The following is an 11,126-nucleotide window of genomic DNA, read 5'->3' as shown; positions in this document are numbered from 1 at the left end:
TGTGTTTGCATCTAAGGTCTCTTTAGAAAAAAAAAAAAAAAAAACTTTGTAATTTTATCTAGGGAACTTATCTGCATATGCAAAATGCTGCAACCTATAACCTTAGTGAAAATCCAGCACACTGTTATGAACATGTTTGCCAACTTACAGGCTACTGGTGCCATCTTTCGCTCTTCTTGTTACAAATTTACTGGTCTTATTTGACTCACCATTGCAGATAGCAACGAAATATAAACTTCGGCCTAGGCATCTTTGCAGGAACACCAACGCAGCAGCAGGCAATGTAAAAATATGTTTTATTTTAAGCATTACTTCAGGACAGGTGTACAATTTGTTGACTACTTTGCTCCCGCCAACAACTTGGAGGACTTCTGCAGCTGCGCAAAGTTGAGCCAGACATCTGCAAAGGAGCATAGCACCAACCAGTGCATTTTTATTAGAAAAGTGTGAACGAAAAAGTTATGGCAGCTGTATACTACAGATCTTCATGAAACACTGAACACTTTGACAAGCATTTCACAGCTGCAGCATTTTGAAGACATCATATTGCAGCTCCAACGTCCACAGTATTGGTTTGAAACTGTTTATCACTCCTAATTCCAATTCCATAGCAGTGCAATGTAACTTTTGGTTGTGCATTGTTTCGCCTAGATCAATGCAAGGCCAATTCAGTGAGAGCCTGTATACTAGTTCAACCTTAACAGGAAGGCCTACCTCTAGATACGCCCCAAGGCCTTCAGCTTCTCTAGTAGCTCATCCACAGTCTCGACCTTGGTACCTGCTTCCCTGGTTGGTGGGTCTTCTACGCTCACAATATCAATACGAGCACCTACGTCCACACCCAGGTCCTTGGGTGTCTTCTTCTCCAAAGGCTTCTTCTTGGCTTTCTGCAGCAGTCAGTCAGAAACCATCGAAACTTGGCATAGAAAAGAATGGTGCACCACTTTAGCTAGTGGATATTTTGACATCCTACACTCCACCAAGGCGTTTATCCAGGATTCTAATTTTGGGGGCTGCTACCAAAATGTAGGGGGGGGGGGTGTATTACATATTACAGGAGACAATAGGCTGCATTCTTTCTTCTTGCTTTTAGTATTTTGTCTGCACTGCCCTTTTAAAAATGCATTTTTATAATTTTTTTTAATGAATACAGATGTTTTAGGCCTTGAGTTGACAAATGGTGACACTGCGTAAGCCTCTCATTGCATTATGTGGCTGTGTAGTCTTACGAACTAATTCACAGGGTGTCTACCATCAGGAAAAACCTGGAATATTCAGGGAATTTGCAAGTTCCAAACAATTCGTGGAAACATTTGCATTTTGACCTCAGTTCCCTAGAATGGGGGAAATTGGTACCTAGAGTAATTATTACGAGAATAGTGATATGGCAGAAGGAAGCTATGCTTTCAACCAAACCTACAGAATTTGCAAATCATAGTGTTCTTGGCTGGTTTTGAGAGTGTGAGCCTGGGCATACTGGTACATAGTTCAGTTGAATCTGATAGTGCATTCCAAATGACTGATGCTCTAATCCAAATTATGGGCTCGCAGTAATGTGGCACACTATAAACAATTCTTTTTATTGCACCCAAACTGCTAGTGTCATAGACGGCCAAGGAATTTCATAAATACAGTCGGGGAAAGCCTGGCAAAATAGGAAAATTTGAAAATGCTAACATAGTACCCAAACGGCTGGAGTAAAAGTCGCAGAGTGAAACGGAAACCTTTTATTTGCTGCAAACTTGGACAATTAAATTTTAATTTGTTTTGCATTCTACAACTGCGAGCAAGAGCATAGTAATGAACACCATAACATACCAGCAACCTACAGGGAATGAAATGACCCAAGCTGGATTTTTATTGTGCTAAAACTGTGTTTCAAGCCAGCCACCAGCACACTCCCAGCAAACAGAAAATTAGCAAGCATGGTATGCTCAGTAACACTAACCATGATGTTGGGGAGGGTGGCATATCGGGGCTCGTTCAGTCGGAGATCTGCGCTGATGACCGCGGGCAGCTTCACCTTGATGTGCTCGAGGCCACCATCAATCTCTCGCGTCACCTTCAGGCTGTCTCCATCTTTCTCTATCTTTGAAGCAAAAGTAGCCTAGATGCACCCATGAGGGAAGAAGTGATGTAGGTCAGGAAGCAACACAGAGCAACAGAAGAAAAAAAGCAATCACCCTCAACTCACACATGTACAATAGGACCTTGTCGATATATTCATGAGAAAATCAAGGAAATAACGTTAGCATATATAAAATGTTTAATTAAAACTGAAGATCTATACACTGAGCATGTCGGCAGGGAAACTGCATACTGGGAATGCATTGACGAAGTTCTGCCATACAGGCAACTTTTCTTTATTCGGCGGTGAGAAGCTAGCAGCAGGGCTACTGAAAATGTCACTCCACAGACCATGACACATTGCACCAGTCTACTCGCAGCATACCCCTTCAAGACAATCCCGAGGGGACTTTTTGGAAGTTATGTGTTCAGTAAATTTGACTTCACGGAAGTACAAATTTATGGAAGACTAAATGAAGGTTGTGAGCCTGTTAAGCCTATCAGAGAATTTGGCCTTAACAAAATTCTATCTTAAAGACAGTCTCCTGTTGTCTTGCCAGATGAAGAATAGAAAAGTCCTAAGTGAAATAGAACATAAATTATATAAAAGTTCTTGGCATACAAGACAGAATGTGTTGCAGTTGTAAAACACAAACTTGCTTTTCTGTAAAGTCAATGCAATTAGCAGTGCTGAGTATATGTCATGAAACTAGCCCTGTCAAGCAAAGCTAAAATTAGCAGAGGGCATTGCAGCAGGAAATTTTATATTTGATTGAAATCCATGTAATGGCCACAATGATAGCATACTGTGTGCTGTACCAGTCTGTCACCCATTAAGCAGCTTGTTATTAGCATCGTTGGATGAGTGGATTTCCACATGACATTCACTATTCGCCTTTTAACCGGAAAAGTGCATCACACATAGTCTCAAATGTGCAGCATATATCAGCATATTAACAGTGGCATCAGTGGATACTGTTTGGTGATTGCACTAGCCTGAAACTAGACAGTGTCTGGTCAAATGTGATGTGAACAATGCAGCCCTCTTGATAATGGTAACACTGGATGGTAGTAGATCACAGATTGTGAGATTTGTTAAAAATTATAGGGTTTTTGTGCCAAAACCATGATTCAATTATGAGGCATGCTGTAGTTGGGGGGGGGGGGGGGGGGGGCTCCGGAATAATTTGGACCACCTGGGGTTCTATAAAGAGACACTAAAGGGTAAATGCTAACTCGATATGGAATGTTTAAATACCATTCCAGAAACATCACAGTGCCTGTTTCATGCCAATACTTAGATTATGAGAAAATTGCATCTGAAGGATCCGAATACCTCTATCGCAATTAAAATCTCGGTAAGTGGTGTCGTTGCATACGCCATCACCACCCTTTGCTCCTGTCAGTGAGAAAAATGGTACCCGACAGACGGTGGTACGATGTTTTGCACAAAACGCCAACGCCTGGACACGCAGAAACCGAGCCTCGACAGAGTGGTGGATTCACTGCTGCAGCTGCTTTTGGTCAAGTGGCGTGAACTGTTTGGGCATCCCGTGACATTACAAAGAAGTGGACTTCCCTGCTACTTGCAGTTTACACAAGTTTCGTGAGCCAGCAAAACCAGTGTGGCACTACATGATAATGAAACTACTGAAATGTGAAAGTGCGCGCTGCGAAAATGAAACTTCTTGACCGCCTGCATCGTTGTCAAGGGTAATGTCAATCAGTTCTTTTTTCTAAACATGAAAGAGAACTGGACAATGAGCATATTATTTCGTCCTATAATGCAATACAATGATGTTTTCATAGCTGGTAGTCAAGTACTAATTACAGAATATAAATGAGGAGTCACTGTGGTCAGACAACTACTTGAATGTCCCGGCGGAGTCTCTAATCGTGTCCTGCATTTACCTCAATTTCTTGGTTTCTAAAGCTCTGTTTGTGGTAATATTCACACTTTAGAGATTCTCGCAGACTAATCTATCACTTTAGCTTGACTTAATATTCGCCTTTAGTGTCCCTCTAACGTGCACCTATATCTAAGTACACAGGTGTTTTTGCATTTCTCCCCAATCGAAATATGGTCGCTGTGGCTGGGATTCGATTCTTCGACCTCGTGCTTAGCAACCTAACACCATAGCCACTAAGCAACCACAGCTGATTGTGATATTTGTCCTTAAAGGCTGCATTTCCTCTGTACCTAACTACTTTCCCATGTCCATCTTGCGACAAACAACCTCACCTGTGGCCAGTCTAAAATTCCAGCTGTCATCTGGGCTGTCTGATTGCTGTCATCATCAATAGCCTGTGAAAAAAAGAACAGCAACATGTACTAAATGTTCTTTTTTCAAGAAAACACTCTAAACTGTTCAGATTGCAACTGTAACAATGACAAAGAGACTTGAAAATTTGACATAATGGCCAATTGGTGGCCGACTACACTAGCTTCAACTGTCACTGTTTCATGTTTGGCAGCGTCACAAGACTGCTAGTGCCAAATAATTTCTACTGCATTGCCAGTGTGCACCAAGCATGACAAATGCACTGGGCTTTAATGATGTACTTATTGCCAGTTGATTGCTTCTGTGGTTTCACAGTATCAGATATGAGGTACAGTGCATACAGACTTCAAATTTTCCAATTTTTTCAAGTATGGCCAATGGAGTTTATCCGACTAGCAGTGTCAGTGCAAAGCATGTTGAACACATTGGAGCAGAAACGAGCCTTCCAGTGGACCTGTGTGTGTGTGTTTTTGCCAGATTTTTTTATTTTCTTGCTTTGTCAAAGATAAGTAGTTATGTTAGCTGGACTTCATTCTGGCAATTCTGGGCTCCAGTTCATCTGCTGCCTCTTGCATACTGTCACTTCTCTAATCCCACAGCTCTCTGAGAGTACATGCAGTACTATCTATTTCAGACATCTGTTGCCAAGTCACTACAATTGGACACAGTAATTGCTGTAACTGTTTTAATATGAAGCCTTAAAACAAAAAGAGCAGTGGTGGTTGAGCAGAAAAGCTTTCGAACTATGATTAATCTTGTATGTTCAGAGAAAACTGGCTTTGAATGTTGTATCATATACAAAATATTTCCTTATAAAATAAGAGAGAAAAACGTCAGTTCCACAGAAAGACCACATAGTCTACACCCCACAAAAGAAAAGTGTTTTGAATAAATCAAGTTAAGAAATCTGCATGCAGCCTTAGAATGAAAAGATAAGGATGCACATACACACATGTATGCACGCACAAGCACAAAAGGCAAGGGAGGACTTCATGCATTACTTCCGGAACTCTTGCCTCTCAGTATTGGTTCAGTGCTTTTGGTTGAGACAAGAGACACTTGATTAAAGTGCCCCTCACCAGAATTGGCCATCTTAAGTGTACACAATGCACACTGACGATTGTGTCTGCAAAGTATTACACCACAGAGCGCTGCTAAAATAGCTGAAATTTCAAACCAAACACCACGTGCCCTTCTTCTCAAGGGAGCCTTGCTCCCAGCTGGAAAGTCGAGATCAGAAGCACAAGTGTACCTATGTAAATCTCATTGCTGAAACTTCACTTGCCATGACACGTGACTTCAAAAACTATTCCAAGGTTACAGGAGTTATTTGTCTGATCTGTTGCTCCGCTAGATGATGTAAAGTTTAGAGAAATAATAAAACCTACGAACTGAATGTCTCTGCAAGTCTGTTTTACTCCGTGCCTTAGAAAGAGGGATGTACTTCTGTCTCATCTGCTTGTTCCCACTTCGTGCAGTCGTGCGCACAGGGAATGAAATTATCTGACATTTTCTATCAGGTTCCAGTGCACAGTTCTGCTCTTTGAACCCCTTGCGTCAGCCTCAGTGCTCACGTGGCACTGACTTATAGAGCTAGTCAGGTGTTGTGGTGCACAGTACACAATACCGTGCACTGCGTGAAGCGGGAGAAACGCAATAGCTCGCATATGAAACCATGGTCGGAAGCGCTGCGCCGCGCTGCAAAAAAGCAAGAGGGAAATGTGTGTGTGTGTGAGTGTGTGTGTGAGTGTGTATGTATGTATGTATGTATGTATGTATGTATGTATGTATGTATGTATGTATGTATGTATGTATGTATGTATGTATGTATGTATATATATATATATATATATATATATATATATATATATATATATATATATATATATATATATATATATATATATATATATATATATATATATATATATATATATATATATACACATACATACATACATACATACATACATACATACATACATACATACATACATACATACATACATACATACATACATATATATATATATAATATGAAGGCAGGGCCCATGATGTATACGTCACACAATCCTTCAGCTCTGGTATAGGAGAAGGCAGGGCAGGAATTTCGCTTACGGAGGCTATATAGGGAAGTAGAGACTGTCTACGTTGGCAGTGACGCTCGCCTCCTAAAATCGTAGGTTTGCAACACTTCAAATACTTTTATCTCTGCTATTAATGCACCAATTTGAAAAACTCTTGCACTAGAACACTTTCCAGTGGACACGTACATATAACCAAGATCTGCTGTGTAGCCTTGTGAAAGATCCTTCACAAGAGACACTTAAAGTGGCCTTGCAGAGTTGTTTCTCCCTATAGCTGCTATTAACTGGCCTTCTGCAAAAGTTCATGGAGCAGACAGCACAAGCAGCACCAAGGGTGGCAATGCTCACCTGCTTCCCCACAATAATGACATCCACCTTGTTGTCAGTAGCCAGCTTGGCCAAGATTTTGGAAACGTGTAGAGGCTGCAGTGTCTCGTACTCTTTGCCTTCTACTTCCACATGGATGGCCTTGTCTGCACCCATGGCCAATGCTGTCCTCAATGTTTCCTGGCAAACAATGTCGACAAAACATATTCGTAATGATGGACAAGAGGAATTTAGAAAAAAAAGATGTAAACTTTCTGGTAGTCACGAGACCAAACAAAAATGTGGTGTGGAAAGACACGATTGAGATCAACATGCCATCTACTCAAGGCTGGAAGTAACTATCTCCGTTTCTATGCCTTCAAGCATATGCAAAACCATTGTGTATGCTACATTAAGGTCCAAAATGAATGTGCACAGAATGTTATGAGGAACTTTGATGGTTACTTATGCACAATAACTTTTGGATTAGTGTTGTGGGCTTAGCGTGACTAGCATAAAAACAATGTGGTTCTGAAGTCACCTGCTTTGATCTAAATTGAGCCTTATTAGCTGCCCTTCATCGCAGCAGCAAAACATAAACGGTGAAATAATTTTTCAATTCGTGAAATAATTTTTCAATTAGTCTTGCCTATTTTCAAGGACCAAGTACAGTACTGGTGATGTTCTGCAAAAGGATAGAAAGTCTCTGTCCGTGTCACTTCGCTTTACAATCCATGATGTTCTGCAATTACTGAGATCAGCCACCTGGCCTGATACTGCCAGACATAGCTAAATACACTGCTGGTGCCATGAACATGCTTTCATTTCTATATACCAATGGTGCTGCAGCATTTGGCACTAGCCATTCAGTAGCCGAGTGGAACTCTACTAAAAGTCTAATTGAGGACATGCACATACCGTGGCTGTAGCTGTTCTGCATGCATCTACGTAAACAGACATAACACTAAACTAAAACTGGCTATTAGTAAACTGCATCTTTGGAAGATCTGATACATGCTTGGAAAGGGGAAGAAAAAAAGAAAACACAAAACAGGGGGGGGGGGGGGGGGGTGACGAGAAAAAACCCAGCATGGTTGCTTTGGATGAAAGGTACCATAAACAGATTATTAAATAGACCCTATTTTTTGTAGTGTCGGGCTATCAGTGTGCAATATGTTACATGCAGCCCAAATAGAACAAAAGAAAACTAGTGGCACATCCATGATGCTTGGCAAGTGCACAGAAAAATATGGGAATCTGTTATGCTGAAATGAAGCCTACACACAAGGAAACAATCCATCTGCAAGATGTATCTACCTTCTCGCATTCACCAGCATGCATGGCAGTGGTGTAATTAATTTCACAGATGCTTAGTTTTGGGGGCCAGAGGACATTTACTGCCTCCTTAAAACGTTATCACACATGGCAATTTTAAGTACTTAAGCCTCAGAGGAGTTCCATTTTGTTCCTTGCCACCTGCGTTTAATTTTGGTGTGAGCGTAACAGAACGCAACAAAACTAATAATGCAACAACATGCTAACTGTACTTCTGCTCTGTCACTCAAACATTGTGGCATTAGTATGTGAACAGAGTTCTAAGTCATGGTAGCTACAGAACCGAATTCAACTAGATTCCAAGGAAGAAAAAGAAGAAACATACCTGACATGCAGCAGGCCCACATGACACAGCGATTATCTCGCTTGCAACTTTCTTCTCCTTCAATCGTACTGCCTCTTCCACAGCAATCTCATCGAAAGGGTTTAGGCTGTGCTTAACACCATCAGTCACAACTCCTGTTTTGTCAGGCTTGACACGTATCTGTACAAAGATGCAGAAAAGAGTCACCACCGCTATCAGCCAATTTAAGCTTACTTTTGAAAGAAGGCCTTTACCAGAGATTGCCCATTACTGCTACTCTGCATCGTCTGACCCCATACTATGCCTGCAAATGTCCTATCATATTGCTTTATCCAATCATCTGCCACAATCGAGCGCATTTCCCTTTCTTTGTCACCCACTGTCATTTTAATGGACCACTGGTAATTGCTTCCATTCAGTGTATGACCTCCCCAACTCCAATCCTTCCTCTTAAATCTCAACCGGAATGTTAGCTACCCATCTGTTCTTCTATCGACACTGCGGTGTCCCGGTCACTTATTTATATGCCCAAGATTTTTGTCACTCACTCACTCACTGAACAGTACTTAGCTTCATTTTAAATTATGGCTGGGTGACTGATTGTTTAATGCTTTAACTGCAATTAATTTTATTGGTCAAAATTATTCTGTTGAGGTCACATGAGCAAAACCAGGGAAATGTCACCACCGACATCTCCACTTCGCTTGCTCTACAGTAAGGAATGGAACCACAGACTGTGTGTTCCAATTTATATGGAACATGTGCGTGTCTCAGGGGTCAGGTCAAAAGTCACCCATGCACGCTGTACTTTAAGCTAGCAAGACAGGTGGTGGATCCAGACTGGGGTTTGCTTTAAATAAAGTTGTTCTCTTTCTCTCTGGTAAAGTGTATACTCTCACTGTAGCTGAACTTAATGATTGTGCCCAAGTGAGTTCAGCATGCTCGAATGCCCACTCAAGCAAGGTATCACCGCCGTGATATAACAGGCAAATGTTGGTTCAAATAGCACTGTTTTTTTTTTCTAAGTAAATGTAAAAAACTTTTCTTGGCTCTAAATGGTTCTATTAAATGGGTTGAAATTTTTAACCAAACACCTGCCATAAATCAAAGTTGAAGGAATACAGGAAATGTATGCCCACTGCAATTAACACTGGCGAACGGAAATAATTGTCCCCTATTGAACCTTAAAAAAAACTTCACCACCAATTGTGTGAGCGACTTAGCAGATTTCAATTACTGCATCCTAAGGAAGATCACATCCATTTAAAGGTAATTTGGAACTTCAACATGTTGTCCAACAACAAAATTAAGTGTGTGGAGGGCTGTTTCATTATATAGTTTTTGACACAAGGTACTTTCCAAAACACTCAACTTAAAATATTTCTTAATATATTTCCAGGTTTCAACATCATTCTGACAGAAGTGTTTTTCTGGAACATTCAACTTTGATTTCTTTATTATATTCACAAGTGTTACCACCCGCCTTTTGCATTAATAGTTGCTTGGTGAGAAACCACTAGGATGAATCAGCTTTTTTTAAACAATATTCGTACTGCAGCAATAGCAATGTCTGTCCTCAGCAGTCGATAGGGCATTTTCGTTTGCTTTTATTTTATGACGAATCCGTGTAAGATGAATTCTGGATTCATACTGAACAAAAATTTGTCACGCGTGGATTCAGATACATCGATATTGTGGATATACCGAACAACCTTCATGCGTACTGCGGATACTGTATACATACGTGTTTGCCGTTTCCAATATGCTACCTATACACAGTTTTTATGAAGCTCTTTTTTGTCGGCAAATGTCTCCGTTTTTTATTCGTCGCCAACTGTAATTTGCTAAGGTCTAGGCGTGGAAAAACATAAAGTATCCTTTACAAATATGACAACTGCATTTGTATTCACGAAGATGCAAATATTCTTTTTTGTCTGCTGCATTGCTGTCGCTCTCGAGTTTTAGAAAGATTAACAGGACCTTTCAAATGACACTACATGCGTTATAATATCGCGGAACGGGTGTCACTTTTATGCTAGGGCCAATGTTACCATAAAGACGCTGTGAAATCTGCAACCGGAAAAAGTCAAATCTGAAGGACATTACAGCTACAAGCCGCGAGGCATATCGGTTGGCGATTATGTATGCCGTACGTATAGGCTGCTTCGTGGATGTTATCGTCAGGACCGTGTGGTCCACATCTATACAGGCAAGCACACGTGGCAAGTACAGCTACATGCGTAAGTTTTATTTCATTGGCGCTTAGCCAAACATCTATAGAATGATTAGTAATCATTCTGAAACTTCATTAAGTGCGCTTGCAAAGTGCAGGCATTACACAAACAGTCTGAATAACGCACAAGAACGCCTAATAATAACAGTGGCTGACTCAACACTAGTGGGAGCTTTAACGCATGGATGCTAACGGAAACGGTGTATACATAAACACGGATACATACTTTAACCGCATAATCAATCACACGCTTGCAGCCGACGAGCACCCTGAGCGCCATGATTTGCAGCAGCCTAAAATCTGAAACCGCAGGTTGCGCCCTCTATCGCTTTAAAATTTCTCAATGCATACGATAATGTGCAAGACGGTTTCGACTGGTTTCGATGTTTCGACCGCTTATATCGCTACCCCCTTCTCAAAAATAATAATAATAAACACAGACGCACGCATATTTCCTCAGCAGTTAAAAAAAAAGCTCGAAAGGCTGTAGAGTATCAAATAAACAGTGCAAC

General features: G+C 40.9%; 1 protein-coding gene across 1 annotated transcript; it reads right to left on the bottom strand.

Annotated features, from left to right (window-relative positions):
• Window positions 1–279: 279 nt before the first annotated feature.
• Etfb (Electron transfer flavoprotein beta subunit) lies at window positions 280–10,997 on the bottom strand. The gene is made up of 7 exons (XM_065427205.1): window positions 10,841–10,997; window positions 8,403–8,561; window positions 6,785–6,943; window positions 4,310–4,372; window positions 1,949–2,107; window positions 715–887; window positions 280–400 (listed from the first exon to the last, which is right to left on the bottom strand). The coding sequence occupies exons 1-6, from the start codon at window positions 10,892–10,894 to the stop codon at window positions 717–719; spliced, it is 765 nt and encodes a 254-aa protein (XP_065283277.1). The 5' UTR covers window positions 10,895–10,997; the 3' UTR covers window positions 280–400; window positions 715–716.
• Window positions 10,998–11,126: the final 129 nt, after the last annotated feature.

The sequence above is a fragment of the Dermacentor albipictus genome, chromosome 4 (assembly GCF_038994185.2).
Source record: "Dermacentor albipictus isolate Rhodes 1998 colony chromosome 4, USDA_Dalb.pri_finalv2, whole genome shotgun sequence".
NCBI lineage: Eukaryota > Metazoa > Arthropoda > Arachnida > Ixodida > Ixodidae > Dermacentor > Dermacentor albipictus.
The sequence above is the reverse complement of the archived record's forward strand: the minus strand, read 5'-3'. Positions and strand labels throughout refer to the sequence as shown.

Bases quoted from the DNA above. Each gene is read 5' to 3' on its own strand.
- Etfb (XM_065427205.1), bottom strand. From the start codon at position 10,894: ATGGCGCTCAGGGTGCTCGTCGGCTGCAAGCGTGTGATTGATTATGCG. The intron at 8,562-10,840 runs GTATGTATCCGT...ATCTTTGTACAG, and splicing joins TGATTGATTATGCGGTTAAA to ATACGTGTCAAGCCTGACAA. The intron at 4,373-6,784 runs GTGAGCATTGCC...TTTTTTTCACAG, and splicing joins TCATTATTGTGGGGAAGCAG to GCTATTGATGATGACAGCAA.